At 33.5% G+C, this 26,414-nt stretch overlaps 2 protein-coding genes across 2 annotated transcripts in view; both read left to right on the plus strand.

Moving 5' to 3' along the window:
* Positions 1 to 470: 470 nt before the first annotated feature.
* On the plus strand, positions 471 to 1,025 carry LOC148615710 (uncharacterized; the record flags this gene model as incomplete). Its single annotated transcript, XM_088582227.1, has 1 exon — positions 471 to 1,025. A coding segment is annotated over one exon (555 nt), but the record flags the coding sequence as incomplete, so codon positions are not given.
* A 6,097-nt stretch (positions 1,026 to 7,122) lies between these two features.
* The window catches only part of LOC148615711 (tyrosine aminotransferase-like), a 34,383-nt gene continuing 15,091 nt past the window's right edge, over positions 7,123 to 26,414 (plus strand). Inside the window, exons 1-4 of the mRNA XM_088582226.1 lie at positions 7,123 to 7,577; positions 11,932 to 11,998; positions 19,490 to 19,655; positions 25,797 to 25,901. Of these exons, the coding sequence (XP_088438352.1) occupies positions 19,508 to 19,655; positions 25,797 to 25,901 (253 nt within the window). The 5' untranslated portion in view covers positions 7,123 to 7,577; positions 11,932 to 11,998; positions 19,490 to 19,507. The remainder of the gene's footprint in view (positions 7,578 to 11,931; positions 11,999 to 19,489; positions 19,656 to 25,796; positions 25,902 to 26,414) is intronic.

Genomic DNA, 26,414 nt, shown 5'->3' on the forward strand with positions numbered 1-26,414 from the left:
TTTTCTCAGTTTTGCTGTTTTGAAAGCAATCTGGCCGATTAGAATTAGTGGTTGAATGACATGCAAAATTCTCTTAGTATATTGAATTATTTCTCAAATTAGAAGATATAATTACTGTGCATATTTGAATACCAGGAGTAAAAGGAAGGTGATATACCAGGAGTATAAGGAAGTTGATACTATTTACCGTTTTTAATTCTAAGCAACAAAGTATGACTTTTAAATAATTGATTCGATTACAATTTTCCGCCAGGATTTAGTTTCATAATATATATCCGATGTCAATAAAATATCTGGAGGATCTAGAAGGAAATATGTAAAGAACGAGCCGGGTTAGAGTGGTATGTGGATTTCTACTATCCCATAGCATCAACAACGATTAGATTGTCCGCAACAGTAGTGAAAATAGCATTAAACCAGACTTTGGATGATTTTGTTTCTGCAAGTGTTACTTCAGAAAAGGACGATAATGTCGGTTTATCAATGCATTCCGTTCTTTCTTTAAGTTCACAACAAATTTCCAATATCGAACCAGAGAATGGGTATTCTTGCCATTGTATGGATTAGCAGACGGAAATTTTTACACTATACACGTACCAGCACTTGCCTGTATCAGTGTGGGTTTTATATCAGCAGTTGCTATTCTTGCCTATTCCTTCACTCATCAGAAAGTTACAACGTTTTTCAGTTGGACTGCAAGTGAGAGATTCGTGGTCTATATGGCTGTATGTGACGCTTTATTTAACACGGTACATTTTAGTGATCATTTTCATATCGTGTTAACAAAGCAACATCCAGCACCAACACTGTGTGTTCTCTATGGATTTATGTTGGCAGAGTTAATTTCAGCACAAAATTTGATGGTGAAAGTCATTGCCATTAATGTCTTTGTAACCGTGTTCCGAAAGAAACTGAAGTTTGGTCGGTGGGACCATCGTTTACGTGTTTATAGTTTCGGACAACCTGCCATTGGTGCATTGGTTGCGGTTATCCTGGATACTCTTGGACCAAACGGATCCTTGTAAGTTATCCTCTGTAGCTTATTTACTTTGATGTAAAAATCCCTAAAATCTATGATTTTGTGAAATTGAAGAAGACCCCGATGTAAAGAACACACGCACGATCGAGCCATATGCACGAGAAAAGACGCTTATGTATGTGAAATTTATTTAAAATGTAACAAACTTCATAATGGAAGTGCACTGTAATCAAAAATATTATACCGTAAATCCCATTTTTACTGTAGACGGTTGATTTCTTTTTACTTTCAGCAGAAGATGCCTTAAAAAACAAAAACTTTAAAAAATTATAAAATTAAAAGCTAACCATTGTTGAATTGTGAGTTATAAACTAAGAGTCTTTCTGTAAAGATAAAAAAGAAACATGTCAAGTCATGAATGGAATTTTTTCATATGTCGTAAAGTATCAACAGTATTTGGTAAATGCTCTTAAAAATGACAATTTTTTAACGAAAAAATAAGTTACAGCTATAGCCCTTTAGCATCCCAAAATATATCAATTAGGCAAGAAGCAATCTATGAGTAAATACATGATTGTATATTATATCTAATTAAAATTCTAGCACACTTATATAGAAAATATGGGTGACAGGAGACAACCTTGGCGTATTTCTTGCATGTTCATCGAAGGATGGTGAGAGTTTTGAATTTTGGAAGACTTGGCATTTGTTTTTTTTTGTAGGGTCCTTAGATAATCTTTACAATTTGACAGGAATTCCACAGTGTCTTTTTTTAGCGCTAATGCCTTCTTGAAGTCCACGAAGTTTATGTGGAGGACTGATTGCCATTTCATTTACTCCTCGATGATGACCCGTAATGTGGCAGTTTGCTCAATACATCATCGACCGCATCGGAATCTGAAGAGTAGCTGAATTCCTCTCCAGTTTTTGGCAGTTGCTCTGGTCGCCCTTCTTTGGAAGCATAATGATGAAGCTTAAACTCCACTCCTCATGGATTTCCACTGTTTCCCAGATAGCTCATGCAAGGTGCTGTAGGGCCCCGTGCAGGTCCGAGTGTCAAAAGAATATGTGAAATATTGCTGCTTGGGCGTTTAACTCCAACAATCAATCAATCATTCGAGATGTTGTAGGTTTTTTCCGGGTTGATCTTCAAGACCTCAGGTGGAAATTTGGTTCGGTCCTGGTGTTTTTCCAGTCCTTATTTGTAAGGCTTTTATTATTTCATCCTTCGAGATTGGGCCAGTATCAACATTAAGGTCTTCTTCAGGAGGTAGATCAGGAGCATCTGATATATCTTCTCCATTTAAAAGTGGTAGATCTAGGTTTGTTATCACATTGCCATCTATGTCTTTCACTGATTTTGATGTCTTGGTCTTTCTATCTGCCAGTTGTCGTGTGATGGTGTACGCAGTTTTTGTGTCCTTTCTGCCCATTGCATTCTTAACTTTTGAAGCAAGCTTGTTGATATAGGTTCTTTTATCCTGTCTAGTCCTTTCTCTTTACTTCTTTCCTAATGCTTATATGTTAACCATTCTTTCTGCAATCTTGTCTTGACCTGGCCAAGTTATATCTTGACAGACCTACGTTTCTCAGTTGTCTCGATTGTATCGTTAGATAACCATGGCTTATATTCCTTCTTTGAGAGTCGAAGTTCTTCTTGGCATGTGGTGTTATATGTGGCTTTTACTCTTTCCCATTGTTTGTCTACTGCGCCTCTTCCTTTTGTTATACTTTCGCCTTCTAATCTGATCTTGTCTAGTTGCCCTGGCTTTGTTGATCTTAAATTCAGCCACCACAAGATGATGATCGAATAATATATCAGCACCCCGAGAAGCTCTAACATCTGCCATGCTCTTCCTCCATCTCCTGGCGACTGTGATGTGGTCTATCTGGTTTCAAGTTTTCATCTCTGGAGATACCCGGGTTGTTTTGTATATATCCTTGTGAGGTAGTCGGAATGTCGTACCTCCTATGACCAGATTGTTCTGGGGACAAAAAATCTGCATTCGAAGTTCTCCATTTTCGTTGATGTTACCCATGAGTTCTCCCTGTGTTATCTTTTCAAACTTTGGCATTCATGTCACCCGTTACAATCAAGATGCTCTAAGTGTTGTTAATCCTAGGGTTGCTTGGAGCTGGTTTTAAAACTCTTCTTTGTCTTCTTTCTCTGCTACGTTGGTAGGAGCGTAGCATTGAATGAGTGTTACTTTTTTTATATTCGACATAAATCTTGCCACGATAAATCTTTCACTCACAGGATTCCTTTCGATGAATGATGTTGAGTGAGATTTCTACCAGCTGTCTCGTACATAAGTTCCTTGGTCTTTAACTATAGGTAGCAAAAAATAGTCAAAAAGTCTACGCAATTACCACAATGGGAAAAATGATGGTATTCTTATCTTTTCTCTATTGTGGAGATACAATACAAATTGGTTTAGTGGTAGTTCGTGTATTTTTTGCATCTTTCTAATAGTTTGTTTAACAAACTGGATCAATATAACACAAAATATTCTCTGGATATTGATATCCATTTAGTTGCTCATTATAACATTATGAATTTTTCGGCTATAAACTGTTATATGGCAAGCCAAAGTGGACAAAAATCAATATTTTGTAATATTAGAAAATGACTTTGTAATATTAAAAAAAAAATCCTTTGCAATATGGCAAAATCAGTCAATTTTTAATATTACAAAAATCATAACTGGATACGACAAATCCATTTTCTAATATTAGACAATCAATTTCCTATAATAAATAATGTTTTTAATGTTAGAAATTCAATTGAATTTTTAATATTAAAATAGTGTTTTGTGATATTAGAAATCTAATTTGTAATATTCGAAAAATGAATTTGTAGTATTAAATCATTACAAATTCCCGATTTAGGTATATCATAAAATATCACACATTTTGTAATATTACAAATTGAATTTTTAAATATTAGAAAATCAGTCACTTTTTTTAATATTACAAAATGATTTTCTAATATTAAAAAATCCTCATTGAATACGACAAATCCATTTTCTAATATTAGAAAATAATTTTCTAATATTCAAACATATTTTTTTCAATATTCGAAGTTCATTTGAATTTATAATATTAAAAAATGATTTCTTAATATTAAAAAAGTGTTTTGTGATATAAGAAATCTAATTTGTAATATTATAAATTCATTTTCTAATATTAGAAAATGCTCATTTTTGTCCACTTTGGCTGCCATAAAAATCAGTCACATTATTTGATATAACAAAATGATTTTCTTGTAATATAAAATCGAAATTGAATACAACAAATCTATTTTCTTATATTAGAAATTCAATTGATTTTTTAAAATAAAAAAAGAGTTTTGTGATATTAAAAAATAAATTTGTAATATTAGAAAATCATTTTTTTAATATGAGAAAACACTTATTTTGTACTATAACAAAAAATATGTTTTTGATACACGAAAATCAGTTTTTAATATTATTAAAAAAAATCATTTTTTAATATTAGAAATTCATTTAGTAATATTGAAAATTCATTTTCTAATATTACAAATTTCTGATTTAGTAATATTACAAATTTCTGATTTAGTAATATTACAAATTTCTGATTTAGTAATATTACAAATTGAATATGTAATATTAGAAAATGAATATGTAATATTAGAAAATGAATTTGTAATATTAGAAAATCACTTTGCAATATTGCAAAATCAGTCACATTTTTTAATATTACAAAATGATATTCTAATATAAAAAAATCGTTATTGAATACAACAAATCTATTTTCTAATATTAGAAATTCAATTTAATTTTAATATCAAAAACACGATTTTAAATATTTTTGTAATATTAGAAATCAAATTTGTAATATTAAAAAATTCATTTTTTAATATTAGAAAACACTCATTTTTGTCCACTTTGGCTTGCCATAGAATGTTTCGTGTCATACATCAATAGAATCGGAATGAAATAAGGAATTTATATGTACCTGGCAAAAAATCTTTGCTAATCTGACATTTCATTTCCTTTTTCAGCAAAATTGTGACAATACCGGCAGGCTGGTTTTTGGCAGGAACAGTGTCGGGAATTCCCCAAAGCTGCATCCTATTGGGCCGACCTAAACCCCGGACCACTACATCAATTTAAGTCATTTTAAAACAGTTTTACTGTAGAATGCAACTTAAAAAGATTTTTTAAATTTCACTTAAAACGGCCTGAACCGTCCTGCGTTGCTTATAGTAATCGGAAACCCGCGGTTAATATATCCAATAAGAAGCCTTACAAAATCGTGATGAGAGAATTCATTTTGCATATTCAAAGGATTCTGCAAACTTATTTGCGCAAACAATTGACTTTTGTGACAAAATTGAAATTTGTTTCACAAAATTGACTTTTGTGACACAAAAATGACTTTTGTCTCACAATATTGATTTTTGTGACAATAAATTGAATTTTGTGACACAAAATTGAAATTTTGTAGTGCTATAAATTTTGTCAGTCTGAATTCATTTTTGTTTAACAAAATTCACTTTTCGACGCCCAGTACCTGTCGATAGAAGAAATGAATTTTATCGCACATATCTTAACAACCAAAGTAACCGTCGAATCAAATGGTATGTAAAAAATTCCCGTTTTTTGATAATTATTAATAACTATATTAAACCAAAGGCTATGTGGATAATTTATTAAATTTGTGCCAAATACATCCTCCCGTCAGGGTTTTGAGTCCACCCTCGCTCCCCTAAACCCTGATATCACTCATTTATATTTAGCGGGTATCGTCCAGCCAATTCGATTGGTTGCATCTCCGGGTGCGAAGCACCAATGAAAATCGATTTAACATAAAATGTCTGTGGAAAGGTAAACAATAATACGAGGTAATGGACGATCCGATATAGTAACTGAAAGTTGTATGATGTCACAAATGTTGCAATATGAGCAAAAATGATAACTGTAGATTCTGTTTAGAGTCTTTACTGAAATAAATGACTTTATGTGTAGCCATTTTGTAAGTTATATCGAAGAGTTTCTATTACGAGTGATTTGATTAGATTTTGGATCCGAGTTAAATTTAAGTAACTCACTAGATGGCGCTGAACGATACCCGCTAAATATGAAATGCTGATGTCAGGGGTTTGAGGGAGCGAGGGTGGACCCAAAACCCTGACTTGGGAGGATGGCAAAATAAAGAAATATTGTAACACTCAAACAAGCAAATCCAACATTTTCCACTGTAAAAAGTATTATTTTTTTAACATTACATAATGGTTGGTTTAATGCGCCAAAGCCAAGAAAGATTGTGTACTTTGTGTAAGAATGGAATAGGGGATGTATATTATATTTTATTTATGTGCAATAATAGTGTAGTGACAGAATTCAAGAGCAAACTTATTCCCAAGAATGGATACATTTACATAAATGCTTACCTATTGTCATATTGAGGTTTACAAACAACTAGCTCTTTTATATATAAAAAAAAAAAAAATCAGTCAATTATTTTGGCATGAGCATTCTTTGTCTGTTCTTTCTTGCCATGTATGATTTGTATATATGTTTGACCTCATGTTACACATATTATGTGTCTGAGTGTTATCTTTAAAAGGTTTACAAAAAGATCCATTAAAAATGAGAAATATGTTTTTTTTAAAGTTCGTTATTAAAATCTGTAGCCATTGTTTATGGCAAGCCAAAGTGGACACAAATCAATATTTTGTAATATTAGAAAATGAATTTCTAATATTACGAAATCATTTGTTTAATATTAGAAAAGATTGTTTAATATTATAAATTCATTTTCTAATATTACAAATTCCTGATTTAGGAATATTATAAAACATCAGACATTTTGTAGTATTACGAATTGAATATGTAATATTAGAAAATGAATTTGTAATATTAAAAAATGACTTTGCAATATTGTAAAATCAGTCACATTTTTAATGTTACAAAATGATTTTTTAATATTGAAAAATCGTAATTGAATACGACAAATTCATTTTCTAATATTAGAAAATCAATTTCTAATATTAAAACGTCGCCTTTTAGTATTAAAAATTCATTCGACTTTTTAATATTAAAAAAGAGTTATGTGATATTAGAAATCTAATTTGTAATATTAGAAAATGAATTTGTAATATTAAAAAATCATTTTTAATATTAGAAAATACTTATTTTTGTCCACTTTGGCTTCTATAATTGTTGCTTCCATTGATTTCCCTTTCACATGAACAACAGCACAAAATAATGCAATATTAAAGTTTGAATTTTTCAATCTCAAACATTTTTATAACTACTTTGACGAATTTCAAATTTAATATAACTTTAGAATAAGAAATTATGTAATCGTTACTATTTTAGTTGCTACTTTAACGGCGTGAATGGACAGACTGCAAGTATATTATTCACTACAATACCGATGTTCGTTATCCTTACGATAGTCATTATACTCTACATCTTCAGTTGGATCAGAATCTATCAAGAGACACGACAGTTAAGGAGATCGTTAGGGCCAGCAGCTAATGCCAAGACAGTTGCCCATAGGTCGGCCAGGACCATGTCACTATTTGTTACGGCATATCTTATCCAATGGTGGGCTTTAGGTCTTTATGGTATGTGGCAGCTAGTGGCTGAAGTGTCTCAATTGCTGTTTAACTTTGTAACGACATTTTCTAATATTGGCGGAATACTTAATGGGATTGTGTTCATTATTACAATGAGAAGAAAACGTATCGATGGCAAATCTCGACAGTACGAAAAGTCGGTTAAGGACAAAGCTAATACCCAACTATAACAACCATAGCATAAATGACCTTCAGTTTCTGACACAATGACTCAAACAATTAGTGGCCCTTTTGACGCGTGCACCTTCTTTACTTCAAACATGTTTGATGTGTATTTCATTTTTGTTTTATGAAAGGTTGTTTGAATATTACTATTATGAAAATAATGATATGATTTTACATCTTAAAAAGTGGCGCCCTTTACCAGGTGTCTCTGAAATTCAATCTCATCAAAATTTTTATGGTTACCAAATTTCACCTATGTTCAGATATGCAAAAGTATGTTACAACTGAGTATTGAAATCGTTCAGATAACAAAAATACGACTTAGATTTTGGGTATGAGAAATCCAGTTTACACTTTGTGGACCTTTTGAAAACAGAATACCAAATAAATTCAAATTTTGGAAAACATGTTAAAAAACATTGATTCTTGCCTAGTTGTCATAGTATTTATAAGCATATTCATTAATACAACAGCACTATAACAGCACAAGGCATTTTAGAACAGCAATATGTACAAAGGTACATGTAGCAACATTTAGGAAATTGGTTGCCTCATCAATGTACCAAGTTCAATAGAACTTCTATAAATAATGTTCTGTGAAATTACACATCCATGTAAATGTTTTCAAGAACATCAATTGTGATTATTGAACTAGTGACCTCATTTGCTCATGGGATGGGTAATGAATTAGCTTTATTACTTTCATGTAACTTATTCTTTATTGGCAAAAGGGTTAACAAAGTCCTTTTATGGCTTTGGTTAGCTCACCATGACTATTGGTCAAAGTTCTATGTTGGAAATATGAAAAAAAAATGGAATTGCAAAGAAATGAATATTTTGTTTATTTAGGGGTATAAATACACCAGCAAGAGTTATGAATATTGCTTTTTGTTCCCCGCCGCAATGGGAAAGGGGACTTGAATACTGGTGTCTGTGCTTGTGTCAATCAGAACCTTGTAGATACAATACCTCAGAGATCGCTGTATGGATTTTGTTCAAACTTTGTAGGATGTGTAATCCCCATATGTAGTTAATCATATATAACCGTCATTTTGATTCAGGAAATTTTACAGGAGTTATAGAACTTCGTTGATTTTTTACTTGGTTTACTCTAGAAACATGTTGTGGACGCAACTCCTCGGAAACTGCTGAACAGATTTTGTTCACACTGTGTAGGGTTGTTAGTCACCATGTCTAGTTGATCGTATATAACCACTATTTTGATTCAACAAATTTTACAGGAGTTATGGGACTTGGTTGATTTTCTACTTGGTTAAGTATAAGAACACTTTGTGGACGCAACTGCTCAGAAACCACTGAATAAATTATCCACGGATTGAATTTCATATTTTTTTTGACTAGCTAAATTTAGTAAATACTGAAAGTTTACACTCACTAAATTTGAAGTTTTTTTGGTTATTTCTGGACTTTTCATACATGACATATAGAATTCTACTAGCAAATTTTAGCAAGTGGAAATAATTTCTACTAGCAAAATTAAATTTCAATTTACATTAATCAAGTATTTCCCCTTAAAGTTTTGCTCAAAGTTTGTAGGATTGTTATTATCCATTTAGTTACTTTTGAATTTTACAGGAGGTAGGGGCTTTTAAATGTCACCCTTTTTTGCGGCTTGGTTCCATTAAGATTGACGGTTCTTTCAGCTTTTGGCCTATTATTAAAAAAAGATTTAAGAGAGAAAGGGGTTACATTTTTGATATTTTAAAACAAAAATGTTGGTGTGCTTTTCATGGATAGAGCATCTTGTTATAGTACATTTAGACGCATCCATTTAAAGTGTTGGTCTTGGTTGTGTATTTGTTCTGAGATCAAATTATTTTTTCTGTATGCTTCATGCTGACATACATTATGTGCTGTTACATCAAATTAAATGATTGCTACTTGTACATCTTAATCCTACATGTACTACATTTAGATTTTGTTTGTACACCATTTAATCCTTTAAAACTTAAGAACTTCTTTGGTGCTAATACATAATCATGTCGTGTTTTATTGTAAATTGATGAACTTTTACAATGTAATAATTATATGTTTAGTTTCCATTATTTGGTTGATTTGTCATATCCTATTATGATAACTAATCTGTCTTTTCCAAAGCTCTCCATTCAAATATGGTCCTTCTGGTCACGTCGTTACGGGAGATTTAACCATTATCGAAAACGAATCTCTACGTAATATCCTTTCTAAAGGTCCCAAGTACCGTGAACCACGCTCCATAAATTGGAATTATAACTTTAAAGTTCTTATGGATGCCGTCGAGGACTATGCAAGAAAATGGGTCAATGAGTGCCAATTTAAGTAGGTTAATGAGTGCCAAGGCTACATCAGTTTTCAAAGACCCCGATGTAGCAAAAACATTGTCTACTATACATGACAAATATGTTGTCGTACCAGCAGACAAAGCCCAAAACAACATTGTTTTTGTCTGCAAAACATTTTATATCCAATGTTTATTATCAGAGGTAGACGTAGAAAATAATAGCAGTGATAAGACCTATATTGCTACCACTCTCTCCAAAGAAGAGATTGTAGAAAACCATAAATCTGTGCTATCCACTTTTGGTCTCTCTACCAAGGACGATGATTGTGATTTACCGTCTATGTACTGGATTCCTAAACTTCACAAGAATCCATACAAACAACGTTTCATAGCTGGATCTGCAAAATGTACCACCAAACTTCTTTCAAAACGTTTAACTTCTATACTCACAACTGTCAAAGAGGGTCTGCAGTCTTACCACAACACTTGTTACTCCCGTAGTGGTATTAATTCAATGTGGATCCTGAAAAATCCGAAAGATCTTTTGGAGACAATCAGTTCAAGACTATTATCTGAATATAATAGCATTAAAACCTATGATTTTTCAACATTGTATACTTCTATTTTCCATACTCAGTTAAAATCCCGACTTAAAAACATACACCGTTCTTTTTCCAAAAAGATGGTACATCTAGATACAAATATATAGTTCTTGGTAGAGATTCCTCATACTTTGTAAGAAATAATTCCAAATCATCTTCCAAATATACAGAGGAAGATGTTTACAAAATGCTGGAATTTTTATCGAAAACATATTTGTCTAGTGTTGTGGACGTGTTTTTCAACAAACGGTCGGCATTCCAATGGGAACAAATTGTGCTCCTTTACTTGGTGACCTATTTCTTTACTCCTATGAGGCTGACTTTATAGCTGATTTGATCAAATAGAAAGAATATCGTTTGGCTAGATCCTTCAATCTCAGTTTCCGCTATATAGATGACGTATTATCTTTAAACAATCCTAATTTCGGGGATTTGATACAAAAGTACTTGAGATAAAGGATACTACAGACACTGTGAAGTCAGCCTCATATCTTGACCTACACTTAGAAATCGATGGTAAAGGAAAACTATTGACCAAACTTTACGACAAACGTGATGACTTTTCATTCAGAATTGTCAACTTTCCTTTTACCTGTGGCATCATCCCTTCGGCTCCTGCGTATGGAGTGTTCATATCACAACTCATACGTTATGCCAGAGCTTGCCAAAACTACGTAGACTTTTTGTATCGCTCTAGAAGTCTAACAAATAGGCTTCTGGAACAGGGTTATGTTGCTACAAGATTGAGATTAACGGTCGTCATCATGAACTCGTGGATCGTTATGACGTATCCATCTGTACCATGAAAACTGATTTATTCAACGGGTCATAGTTATCCTTTCCTTGTTTGTCTACCCCGGACTTGACTTTTTATGAGCAACTCGGCAGGTGTTTCTAGAAAAGCAGAGGACGCTTACCCTACCGGTGCACCTGGTCCATGCTCCCAGTTTTTAGAATAGGCCGAGCTCATTTGCTTTTGTTACTTTGTATGTATGATTTTAGTTACTTTATGTTCTTTGTTGTGTGTGTCTGTTTTCCATGTCTGGTCTTTGTCCCTGGATTGCATTCTTTTGATTACCGCTATAACCTTGGTTCCCTTCATTACTCTTCCAAGGAACAACAGTAGAAACTTTCATTAACAACGAGTATTGTTTAAAATTATATATTAAATATTTGTAGGAAGTTAAAGGCGACAAGAAATTAACTGTCATCCTGTTTGTTACATAAAAGATCTTGTTAATTTTTTTGTTAATTACTTTAGTTACTATTAATATAACGTTAATTTTTTTTTAAGAATCTCTGGTTATTCTTGGAAGAAGAAATCTTGTTGACCTCATTACAGATATTCCTACTTAGCCTTTGTAAGTTATCTTAAATTAACTTTTTACTACACTTCTTTCAAGACTAATTTTAATTCCTCCACTCTTCACAGTGGATACTTTGTGAGTGGTCACAATGTCCTAACAACCATGGTGTCATCATTTTATAACATGATTGTAGTTTTATCTTTTTACATGATAACATATATTTAATGATTTTTAAAGTTTAAAAGCATTTGAGGTGTATACAAAAAAAAAGTGTTGGAATGAAGCAATTTTATCTCAGTTATCTTAGTGGGTACACAGTGGAGGAAAATGGTGACTCCACTGTGAAAATTGGAGAAATTATTTTTTTAGGTTGATGGTAGTATACATGTACATTAAGGAAATGGCTATCCAAATATTAATGTACATATTTGAATGTCAGAACAAAGCCAGATTCTCTCTGCTTTAAACAAACTTTGTATCAATTCTTTATTTGAAATTTTATTCAATTGTTTATTACTTAGGGAACAAAATGTACATAACGTAGTGGAGGTTTCAAGAACATGTCTGCTTTCTTTTGCATATTGACTGGCTATGCTGAACTTTTTTTACTGTTGGCCAATACAAGTTGAAAATGGCTTTTCTAAAAATCAGAACCAGATGTGCGGAATGGTTTTTGTAGATTATTGTACAGTTAAACCTTATTTGGTCCAGTATTCATAGAAATTTTAATGGATCAAATTCTATTCAAAAGAAGAATGTTTTGCACATTCATGTGTGTTGTAAGTTTTGTTTTACTTGGTACACACATGAATGTTATAGTTATAAGACCATGTATTTTACAAGTAAAATACCTACATGTAGTTAGCTGACTAGCTAGCAAAGTAATTATACCTCTGTAAACAAAGTTTTGGGAGTTATAGGTTTCAATCTGTATGTTTGTCCCTCACTCTGTTGGAAATATTCTCTAAACAGTTTGCAGCATTACTATGAAACTTTGTGGAATGTAATGTAATCACATGGAGATGTACATACTGTTGGGAATTTATGTTGAACAAAAGATGTATAAATGATGGCTGTTGAACTTAAACACTTATTCAGCAAATCTTGGTCTCATGTGTTGACTGCAATTTCTCCTGACAACTTTCAGGATTGTTATAAAAATTAATTTTGTGTTATATTATTATATTGGGATATGCATGTTGTCAGGAATTTATGTTTGGACAGTGAGCGCTGGCATTTTTCAGCAAAACCTGGTCTAATGTGTTGTCTACAACTCCTCGTTAACGACTTGCAAGATTGTATTGAAACTTGAACTTTGAACTTGAACCAATTTTCATGGATTAGGGAAAAAACACAAGTTCGTGGATTCATGAATTCATGGTTTTAAGGTTTTACATGTAGATATACACATCAGTGGAAATTCCCTCCTCATTGGGAACCAAATTTTGTGGTTTGGCATACCCAGATTGATTGATTGATTGATTGTTGGGGTTTAACGCCCGAGCAGCTATATTTCAGCTATATTCAGGATAAAATGAACATGAATGATGATGAAATGAAACAAGGGATGGGACACAAGGGCACTAGAAAAAGGGGGGTTGGGTAGGGTCGGGCAATTTAGCCTCCTGTGGCGGAGCGCAGAGGTCCCTACTTCTATCGAATACCACAACACGGTTCTTTAACGTGCGGGGAACGTAGCATCTTTCCCAACACGGTACCTCACTATGGTTTGCGATCAGGTTTTCTATATTATAGCCTGACAATCCCAGCATGTAACACGCCAGGGGTACCCCATTCCACCTCCTGGGGCACACATCCCAGTTGCTCTGTAGACAGAGCGCCTAGCCGCCGGCTAGGTTTCTGGGCACTATTTAGTCGCCTTTTACGACAAGCTTAGCGCTGCTGCAGGCCTATTCTTTTGACACCCGGACCTGCACGGGGCATACCCAGGAAAACCACGAAAATTGGTTCCCCACGAACAATAGTACTATCACAGTATTGTAAGAACAAACTGTTATAAATCATTACAACACAATACAAAGGTACGAAATTTGACTTTAGGGTTATGTAAATATTGTCCGCTAGCTACAGAAGATCGTGACCACCTCCCTTTCTCAAATCTGCAAATGACCTTTAAAGCAACTGCCTCTAAATTTCTGAATTACAAATAAGATGGATGGCAGTGACTCTTTTCAATGAAAAACTAAAGATCTTAATTTAACATGCTTTCAATAGTACAATATGGCTTATGTAATTACATTTTACATAACTGACAAAAACATTTGTACTACACATGATATACCCACATGAGACAGTAATATAATGTTTACAACCTGTTAGGCGTGCATTCTATGACCAACTGACTTCTCAGAAGGACATATCATTGCCACCTTTTAATGTTAAATGAAATTTTAAATTCTGTTAAAGTCTGTTTGAATTCTAAATTCAGACACTCAGAGATTTATTTTCAAAATTTTATCTCAATTATTAAATGAGTTTGCCATAAGGCTTATTGTTAATATTGTTAAAAAAAAATTACTGGATAATGTGACCCTCAGCTGATGCAAATAAAAATAAACCACAACAAAGCTTTATAACTTTTTAAATATCGATAATTACAGACTCAAAACTTGTTTTCTTTATATGAGCCCATCTTTTCTTCTAATTTCCTTTAAAAAAATTTATGCAAAAGAAAATATGAAAAATTAAGATCATGACAACATGTATTTAAAAATATTGCATTGTCCAGAATTTATTATTATAAAATAAAATATGTTAAGATTTCAATAATAAGGAAACAATGACCTCTGATCACTTAAAGACATCACTTGCTTTCCATGCTTTCTATAAGAGAATTCCGGGGAGATGAAACGCTTTTCTGTTAAGCACGGTGCGCATAGATCAAGAATTCAAACAAAAAAAGAAATCCAGTAAACTATGTTATGTTTGTTTTGTAGTCACTCTATCATTTTTTGTTATTTTGTATTCAAATTTGAAGAAAAAATTAGTGAAAATTCAAGATATTGTTCCTAGTGGCCATTTTTTTCATTTTTGATTCACTTAAAAATGTTTTTGAAAGGATAGAAAAAAGCCCTATAGTATATTAAAAGAAAATAGGGAAATTATTCTACACATTTTGAACTATTTCAAAGCTGAATCTCACAGAGGCGCAGCTTTTAATTTTTTCATAATTACGTCAAAAGAACACATAATTGCTCCTGGTTTAAGATGAATCCCACTGCAACCTACAAATGGCCAAACATTGAATTTGACAAAAATAGAAAATTGCCTATGGGCAAAGGGCAAGGTTTTGTTGTCTCACATGCAGGATGTAAATAAGTGTTCTTGAACCAGTGTTTAAGGAAATTAGGGCTAACAGACATGATTATCACACTGAGATGAACTCAATAATATTTGAAAAATGGATTAATGAAAAATTGATTCAAAATTATCTCCATAAAAGTCTTATTGTTATGGACAATGCATCATATTGTAAACCTATCATTTAGGCTAAAAACCACTAATTCCACTTCCCATAGGCTTCTATGCTGATTTCACAATATTCAATGGCTTCTCTGGACTTTACCTTAACTTTAACCTGCAGATGACTATATATCAGCATGATTCTACATATGGCAGCTCACAATCCTCAGAATGGCATGTGGGGTTAGCAGACTTGCAGTGAAGTACTGGTCACCGGAAGTGAAGGGTCTATAAATAGCATGGGAAATCCCAGTGTTTTCACAAGATAGGGGTATATTTAAAAATCATTATGGAGATTAGGCTTCACATCACAAGAAGCAAAATGCACCTATAAAATGTACAGAAATGTTTTTCCTTTCAGAAACTGTCTAAATTTTTTAAATAAGATGAGAACTTTTTTCACAGCACTATGAGGAACAGGGGTAATTTCTGCGTAGGACTATTTTTGCGTACGTTCCAAATGCTCATTGGTTGAATTGGTTGTCTGTAACCTAAAGGGTCACTTTTTGTCTTAGAAAAAATAAATAACTATACAGGTATCTTCCTACACACATACTGAATGCATTTGCAAAGTTTCAGTGAAATGTGACAAGCACTTTTTTAAATATTTGATTTTTAAATATAGGGTAACCAAGTTGTGCCAGCAAAAAAGTGACAATATTCTACCATACTTAAATGCATTAAATATTTGCAAAGAACTTTTTCTGACTTTTCAAATAAAAAATATTAATCACAACTTGTTTTTTTAACAATATTAATGAAGAGATAGTTCTAAAAGTAATCATTTTCTGAGAAATTGGTCTATTTTTTAAAATTTATTTCTGACATGCCTCCCCCTTTTTCTTGATCACATGTCAAAAATCCTAAATCTTTAAATTTTCACAAAAGGTGATATATTTGGCTTTAAATTTGTAAATACAGTGTTTTCACATTAAAACATGACCAGTAAAGGGCACCTAAAGCAAAAAAAGTCCTCAATAATGGATTTTCCATGTTGCCATAGGGGAATGCTTATATGGCCTTAACCGCAGTAATGAAAGTGAGTTTTTCCTCATTTCTAACCTAATTTTTGCTCAAATCTACACAAAACTTGATTTCAAGTGCTTATTACTACCATATTTAGGTAAATATAGCCCTCAAAGTTTAATATTTGATATTTTTACTAAATTTTCTACACTTTTTACAAGATAGGACATAAAAATCAGCCAAAAAGACCAATTTTCCATAATTTGGACCTATAACTTAAAAAAATGCATATTTTGAAGGATTTTTGTAGTGTATTCCTGTCATGGCAAAGTTAACAAGATCTTCAAGTAGTTTAAAGCTATTTCAAGAAACTTTTCATTTTGCCATGGCTTCAGCTTAAGGCTAAAAACCACTAATTCCACTTCTGTAACAAACTTCAGTTAATTGTCGTTTACATTTTTTCCATACAGGACTATTTAAACTATCCTAGCTTTAAATACCACTAACACCGGTAAATCGAATCAAGTAGACCTTTTGTGAAATCACGAGATTATACACGTATAGAAATTTAACAGGTGAGTTTTATATCAGTCGGCACATGGTCATTGAGTGAAGCATTGAGTTTGGTAAAGTAGCAGTGGGGAATTATAATTGTCAATTCAGGACATGGATATCCCTAGGCTAATGTTTACAATACTCAGGTAAGTTAATAATTAATTTTATATGGTAAATTATAGTCTATTTTGCTGTCGAGATGATATTTCTTGCTCGCGGTCCAGAATGTACGAGAAATTGCCATATTATGCAAAGGTATAGATGTTGTAAGTAATTTTTGGGTTCAATGTCTATTTACAGGGGTTTTTAGACCCGGTTTTGGTGTGCGTCTTGCACATAGCTAGAAGCGTCGACCTGTCGGTGATAAAATGGTTATCAACCTGATGTTAACGAGATGGTGTAATAACGCCTAGAGTCGGTGAAGTAATGTCGGTGATTAAAAAAAAACCGTTGGAAAGCTAGGAATTTATTATTTTTGGAGCACAAAGTCCGTTATATTAATTTGTAAAGTAACCGAGAAGTCCGTGCTAGATATGTTCGTTTAACCAGTCATGGCTTACTGAATACAGCATTATAGTGAAATATATATCATCTGGTGTTCTCTTCGTCAATATAGAAATCTACAAAAAGTGTGTGAAATTAGTCTATATTTCGTCCAGTTATAATTTTAACAAAAGTCCAAGGGAAACAACCCATTTCATTCGTTAATTTTACAGTACATGCAACGTTCGACCTTACCGGGAGGTGTGCAGAAAAAATGGTGGTGTGTTGAGACTGTGAATCATTTAGTTTATGTGTTTATTTCATTCCATTATATTTAGTTCTGTCTTGTGCGTGTATATTTAGTTACATTTATGTTTATTCATTTCATGATGTCATTTATCTTGAATTTACTTTAGTTTGTTTTGTTTATTAAATTTATGTTTTACATTTTTTTGTTTTATATGACATTGGCCACTTGACAATCCAAAGAACTTACTTCTTTACAACTTCCCATAGGCTTCTATGCTAATTTCACAATATTCAATGGCTTCTCTGGACTTTACCTTAACTTTAACCTGCAGATGACTATATATCAGCATGATTCTACATGTGGCAGCTCACAATCCTCAGAATGGCATGTGGGGTTAGCAGACTTGCAGTGCAGTACTGGTCACCGGAAGTGAAGGGTCTATAAATAGCATGGGAAATCCCAGTGTTTTCACAAGATAGGGGTATATTTAAAAATCATTATGGAGATTAGGCTTCACATCACAAGAAGCAAAATGCACCTATAAAATGTACAGAAATGTTTTTCCTTTCAGAAACTGTCTAAATTTTTTAAATAAGATGAGAACTTTTTTCACAGCACTATGAGGAACAGGGGTAATTTCTGCGTAGGACTATTTTTGCGTACGTTCCAAATGCTCATTGGTTGAATTGGTGGTCTGTAACCTTTACAAAAGAAACCCTTTTATGTGGTATCACTTTAAGGGAGTGGTTGTTTAATGTAAATGGGTTTGAGGTAGAGGAGTATAAGACTCTTCTATTTCTTATCTATTAATTAATGAAGAAAAAATGATGATAGAAAGTCCTCATATCTGTGTATCTGTGGTTTTAGATGTCACAAATAAAATACAGAAATCATTAAAAAATATATTATCTTGATCTTTGTTTTTTTTTTTTCAATTCTACCTTTGAACCTTTCTCGTTGGGTATTGCAAAACATAATGATTCTTGAGTTCTTTCGTACATGTTCGTACAGTTCTTTTTCTAGCTTTCTATACCGATAAATTCATGCTTTATATTGTGATATTTGAAATTAAAATGAATTACCACAGGCTTAGCACACAATTAGAATGAATTACCACAGGCTTAGCACACAATTAGAATAAATTACCACAGGCTTAGCTCAAAATTTGATGAATTACCACAGGCTTAGCACACAATTTGATGATTATTTCAGGCTTAGAACACAATTTGATGAATTGCCATAGGCTTAGCACACAATTACAATGAATTACCACAGACTTAGCACACAATTTGATGGATTACCACAGACTTAGCACACAATTTGTCTTTTCTTATTTCCTCCTCTGTAGATATTCTAATGTTGTGTTTGTAGTTTATTGCATAATATTTACATAGGAGGAATGGACACTATCCTGAAAGGCAAATCATGTGTATTTACGTATTATAGTTTTGTATTTGGCCATAGTGGTGGATCAACATTCAACACCACTTTATATCTGGCAAGTAGGATACTGTTTTAAAAGTGCTTTTTCGCAAATTTCATATTTTATTTATTTTCAAAAAGTACCATTGGAAACAAATCTGGCAAATTTACCATATAGCATAATTTGATACTTTGACATTCACCTAACAGAATATGAAAAAAAGTTCAACTAGAATATATGCATTTGTTACTGAATGGTCTATATTTGGCAGCTAGTCAGCTGACATTTTTAGGCGTTACATATATATAAGTTCAGGTAAATTGTAGACATAGTCCTCAGGTGTATGGTTCATGAAGACTCACGATTTTGTTATTCTTTACTTTAGAATACTATACAGACAGAAATGAAATCTTCAGTAAAAAGTCTAAAGAACTGGAATCCAGTACCAATATCTGAGATGGCACAAAATGCATTCGATCCTATCAGGAATATAGTTGATGGAATGAAGATTACACCACATCCAAAGAAACAGATGATTGCTTTATCTATAGGTAAGCTTAATTTAATGGCACAAATCAAATGACAAAATCCCTGATAGAAATGTACACTGGCTTCAATTTATTGGTTTAAGCTGAACAAAGTTACAGCTTGTACACCATGAAATAATAAAATACTTTAAAGAATGCAATACATTTCAATTTTACTCAATTTTTTATAAACACAAACAAAATTCCAATATGTATATAGATATATATATAGAAGGGTCTGAAAAATTCCCAACGATGTTAGAACTGTCAAATTTGCGAAGCAAATTTTTGGTCGTTCCCTCCGCGGGACTCGAACTCGTACCGCTGTGACATCTATGGCAACACCGCCTGCACTAAGTCCAGCGGCCTAGACCACTCGGCCAGCTAGGCTATATAAAAATATAGCTTTATTAAGCGTTGTATAATATTGGTTTGTTGTGACATGCATCATTAATTTGATCCTCTATCCTACATAATAACACCTAGATGAACTGTCCCGTACTACCATACATCGTGTACTAAGTTACAGCCCTAGATTAATCCTACGAGGAGGAATGACCCGGCTAGCGAAAGCTATATTTTTATATAGCCTAGCTGGCCGAGTAGTCTAGGGCGCTGGACTTAGTGCAGGCGGTGTTGCCATAGATGTCACAGCAGTACGAGTTCGAGTCCCGCGGAGGGAACGACCAAAAATTTGTTTCGCAAATTTGACAGTTCTAACATCGTTGGGAATTTTTCAGATATAAGTTTACGTTATCTTCCCTGTATCAAGTTGATCCGATGGAGCAGTGTTGCGAATAGAGTCGTCACATTCTGAGACGTTATATATATATATATATATATATATAGATATACGTTTACATATCTTTCCTGTATCAATTTGATCCGATGGAGCAGTGTAGTGAGTAGAGTCGTCACAATCCGAGACGTCGTATGATATTGATTTGTTGTGACATGCATCATTAATTTGATCCTCTATCCTACACAATAACATCTAAATGAACTGTCCCCATACATCGTGTACTAAGTTACAGCCCTTGATAAATCCTACGAGGAGGAATGATCAGGCCAGCAAAAGCTATATTTTTGTACAGCCTAGCTGGCTGAGTGGTCTAGGGCGCTGTGTTGCCATAGATGTCATAGCGGTACGAGTTCGAGTCCCGCGGAGGGAACGACCAAAAATTTGCATCGCAAATTTGACAGTTCTAACATCGTTGGGAATGTTTCAGACCTTTCTATACGTTTACATATCTTCCCTGGATCAATTTGATCCGATGGAGCAGTGTAGTGAATAGAGTCGTCACATTCTGAGACGTTTGTATATATATATATATATATATATATATATATATATATTGCATCACGATCTTAGGTAAACATTAGATAAATGTTTGACAACCAGTTACATGTAACAATTATGTCTATGAAGTATTTACATGTTCAATGGCTATTTATATATATATATATATACATGTAAAATCCTAATATCTGTTTCGTGTATCAAAGAAAGTAAATTTATAAGTTTCATATTGTGTTTTTTTTTTTATACAACCAAATAAAAATTACGGTTGTATAATGTTATGGCATTGCTTTCTACATTTAACGTCAATAAAAATCTATTTTGATGGACAGTTCCAGCTTTTATATATCAAGGATTGGAATCTCGCGCAAGTTTACGTAGTCTGATAATAAAAATGTTGTGTGGGGCGATATACAGCAAGATTACCCATGATGCATTTCATTGATGCTGAGTTTGCCCTGTTAATGGCGGACGATTTCCATCACTTCAACATTTCATTACGATAATTAGCACAAACACATTTACATTAAATGGTTATGGCATTATGCAATACAAAATAAAGGGCAAATAAAAGTAATATGATATATTAATATGAACAATAATTTGATCAAGATGCAACAGTGATCCTAAATCATTCAACATATTTTTGATGTGAGACATCCATAAACTACTTTCGTTAACTTTGTTAAAAATATTATGAACCAGGGAATTGGGAGAGTTAAGTATGTAACTAAAAACTTCAGAATATTTAATTTAACTCGGAGGTGTAAAGGTATCCTATTTAGTTAAGATAAACAGGCGATATGTGTTGCCTTGCTGTGAACTCCGAGAATTTCTTTTACAAATTTTAGGTGTAAATGGTTATATGAGTCTGAGTCTTTGTAATTTGTAGCCGCTCCCCATACCTCACTTCCATATAAAATAACAAGAACTATTAAAGTATCAAATAATTTCTCCATTAAATTACAGAAGTTGTCTAATGACAAAGACTTTTTTATTGATAAATGTAGGTGTTCTGACCCATATGGTTGAAAAAAATAGTCTGAGGCTGTATATAACAAATTTTATAGCTGTTGCCGCCTATTCTTTCGTGATATCAACGTTTTTATTTGACCAACTGTTGATATTAAAAATGGCGGCTGGAGTCACGTCCCCGAGAAAGGTATTCCCTCCAAAATTGAAATTCAAACTCCTTCTTCAAAACCGGAACGATCATCTTAAAATTTGTTTTTGATAGACAAAAAATGGTCTGAGTGTTTATATAAGGATGTTTATAGCTGTAGCTTTCCCTGCTTTTGTGATATCAATGTTTTATATGACCTAATTTTGACTTCAATAGCAGTATAGGCAGCAAGTAGCTGTGGCAAGTATACCGAAATCTTGCCACGTGAGATATTGCAATAAATTACGAGATGCGAATCCTTCTGTAGTTAACTCCTTTGTCAGATCAATTTGTGACATTTACCTTTAAGCAGACTAAGTTTCTCAATGTTTATTGAAGATAGTCAAGTTTTAATCACTTCAACACAAGTTAGTTTAGAGAACCTTACTTCATCTATTCCAGTACAACAATTCTGACTATTTCAAAATTATCAAACCATCTTCCATCACTTTAAATGATATATTTGACTACAACGATGACGAACCACATTGTACCATATCAAAATGTGGTATTAAAAATTGCAAAACATGCAATATCCTTATAACCGACCCTTACTTCGCCAGTTCCCTTACAAACAAAACCTTCCATACAAGAAGTCACGATGACTTAAGTTGCAAATCAGCAAACTTAATATATGGATTAGAATGCAACTTATGTGGTTTAGTATATGTCGGAGAAACGCAAGAACGATTAAACAAAAGAGTGTGCGGTCATCGTTCGGGAATTAACACCACCAAATTTCCGACAGTTTATCAACACTTTAATCAACATGATCATTCAATCCTCTCCATGAAAGTTCGTATTTTAGAAAAAAAAATACCATCCTACGAACAGTCTCGTTCTAAGTAAAAACTAATGTAGGGAAAGAGAGGAGTACTGGATACGCAGACTAGGTACTGCAATATCTTATGGTTGCAATGACAACATCAAAGGTGTAGGAAACCTTTCAAGCCGATATAACAATAGCATAAATGTGATGAATTTATTTGACAAAAATCCAAGACGGGAAAGGAGTCATGGCCATCGCCACTATACGTCACCTAAGTTACATGACGTCTCCATAGATGGTCTCCTTTCTTTCATACAAAAACCTCTTTGACTTCATCACATTAGAACCAAACTTTTTTGTATACCTCTCACTCTACTACACTACCTTTACAAAGCAAGTCTTGACACTCCTGTTTCTGACCCTACTTCATCATTATACATGCCATCATTTTGGATATTGGTTTCCACAGACTCTTTAAACCATTTGTGTGAAAAGTCAAGATGAAGAAAAACGATCATTTCTTCCACTACCGTTTGTCAACAAAGGTATAGATGCAATTAATTTGGCTAGCATCATCCATCACAAAAACGTTACCAACAACATTCCCCCATATTTCAAAGATAAATCCATACCAATTATTTCATATTCCTTTACTTCACCCATTGCATAAAAACTTTTCAATTATAAAAGGCTATTGCAGAACCTCGAGATTGAGGACTTCAAGGCTAAACCACCTGACTATTCTTGCAAAACCTCTCCATTCAAATATGGTCCTTCTGGTCACGTCGTTACGGGAGATTTAACCATCATCGGAAACGAATCTCTGCGTAATATCCTTTCTAAAGGTCCCAATTACCGTGAACCACGCTCCATAAATTGGAATTATAACTCTAAAGTTCTTATGGATGCCGTCGAGGACTATGGAATTGATTCTATGTCAGAGTGGTTAAAGGCCGTGAAGTTTTTAATTTTGAAACGAATGAAAGTTTTAAGTAGGTCAATGAGTGCCAAGGCTACATCAGTTTTCAAAGACCCCGATGTAGCAAAAACATTGTCTACTATACATGACAAATATGTTGTCGTACCAGCAGATAAAGCCCAAAACAACATTGTTTTTGTCTGCAAAACGTTTTACATCCAATGTTTATTATCAGAGGTGGATGTAGAAAATAATAGCAGTGTTAAGACCTATACTGCTACCACACTCTCCAAAGAAGAGATTGACGAAAACCATAAATCTGTGCTATCGGCTTTTGGTCTCTCTACCAAGGACGATGATTGTGATTTACTGTATATGTACTGGATTCCTAAACTCCACAAGAATCCATACAAACAACGTTTCATAGCTGGATCTGCAAAATGTACCACCAAACCTCTTTCAAAACTTTTAACTTCTATACTCACAACTGTCAAAGAGGGTCTGCAGTCCTACCACAACACTTGTTACTCCCGTAGTGGCATTAATTCAATCTGGATCCTGAAAAATTCGAAAGATCTTTTGGGGACAATCAGTTCAAGACTATTATCAGAATATCATAGCATTAAAACCTATGACTTTTCAACACTGTATACTTCTATTCCCCATACTCAGTTAAAATCCCGACTTAAAAACATTATACATCGTTGTTTTTTCCAAAAAAGATGGTACACCTAGATACAAATATATAGTTCTTGGAAGAGATTCCTCATACTTTGTAAGAAATAATTCCAAATCACCTTTCAAATATACAGAGGAAGATGTTTACAAAATGCTGGAATTTTTAATCTACAACATATTTGTCCAGTGTGGTGGACGTTTTTTTCAACAAACGGTCGGCATTCCAATGGGAACAAATTGTGCTCCTTTACTTGCTAACCTATTCCTTCACTCTTATGAAGCTGACTTTATAGCTGATCTGATCAGAAAGAAAGAATATCGTTTGGCTAGATCATTCAATCTCAGTTTCCGCTATATAGATGACGTATTATCTTTAAACAATCCTAATTTCGGGGATTTGATACATCGCATCTACCCAAAAGAACTTGAGATAAAGGATACTACAGACACTGTGAAGTCAGCCTCATATCTTGTCCTACACTTAGAAATCGATGGTAAAGGAAAACTATTGATCAAACTTTACGACAAACTTGATGACTTTTCATTCAGAATTGTCCACTTTCCATTCATCTGTGGCAACATCCCTTCAGCACCTGCGTATGGAGTGTTCATATCACAACTCATACGTTATGCCAGAGCTTGCCGAAACTACGCAGACTTTTTGTATCGCGCTAGAACTCCAACAAATAGGCTTCTGGAACAGGGTTATGTTGCTACAAGATTGAAGTCATCACTACAGAAGTTTTATGGTCGTCACCATGAACTAGTGGATCGTTATGGTGTATCCATCTGTACCATGAAAACTGATTTATTCAACGGGTCATAGTTATCCTTTCCTTGTTTGTCTTCCCCGGACTTGACTTTTTATGAGCAACTCGGCGGGTGTTTCTAGAAAAGGAGAGGAAGCTTACCCTACCGGTGCACCTGGACCATGCTCCCAGTTTTTAGTGTAGTCCGAGCTCATTTGCTTTTGTTACTTTGTATGTATGATTTTAGTTACTTTATGTTCTTTGTTGCGTATGTCTGTTTTCCATGTCTGGTCTTTGTCCCTGGATTACATTCTTTTGATTACTGCTATAACCTTGGTTCGCATGATTACTCTTTCTATGTACGGTTGCTCAAAACATGGAATGGATAGGAATATGAAATTAAGGTTGAATGCTGGGTATCGTTTACAAAGTTATTTTGTGAAATATTCAACATACATGTAAAAACTGGATTGTTTACATTTTAGTATTGCATTTCTTAACCATACAAAAAAAGCATTGGTAAACTATTTATCACTTGCGGCCATATTTTTTTTTTAAATCTTTCTGTCTTTGATTTTTGTAATACAGGTGATCCAACAGTATTTGGTAACCTCCTATGTCCAGAAGAAATGGATGATGCAATTATTGATAAAATTAAATCTCACAAATATAACGGATACAGTCCCTCTATTGGTAAGGTTGTGCCCCTTTATAGGGAAGGTTGTGCCTCTTTATAGGTAAGATTGTGTCCCTCTATAGGTAAGGTTGTGTCCCTCTATAGGTAAGGTTGTGCCGCTTTATAGGTAAGGTTGTGCCCCTTCATAAAAGTCTGCTTTCAAACAGTACCTTTAGTCTTGTTGATTCAAGCTTTCTAGGAAATCTGTTTCTACTTTTGATTTGTCGTAGCTTAATTGTCAGTCAAAATATCAAATCATTTCACCCTATATCTCTTGTTTTTTTATATATGTGTATTTTTTTTCCTGGGAACTCAAATATATCTACCACTAATCAAAAAGTGCTCAGTTATGGTCTCAGTGCTTTGAAGCAACACATTTATATTGAAATGTTTCAATCATTTAAGAAATAAATCTAGAACATCCTTGGTTTTATTAACTTCCTTTGTTGACCGAATCAACATTGGTTAGATATGAACAAACAAATTAAATATGGCTGAAATTTTGTGAATAAGTTCAAAGGTTAACATTC

This window comes from Perna viridis, chromosome 5 (genome assembly GCF_037379345.1).
Source record: "Perna viridis isolate PV_CMFRI_1.1 ecotype Kerala chromosome 5, ASM3737934v1, whole genome shotgun sequence".
Lineage (NCBI taxonomy): Eukaryota > Metazoa > Mollusca > Bivalvia > Mytilida > Mytilidae > Perna > Perna viridis.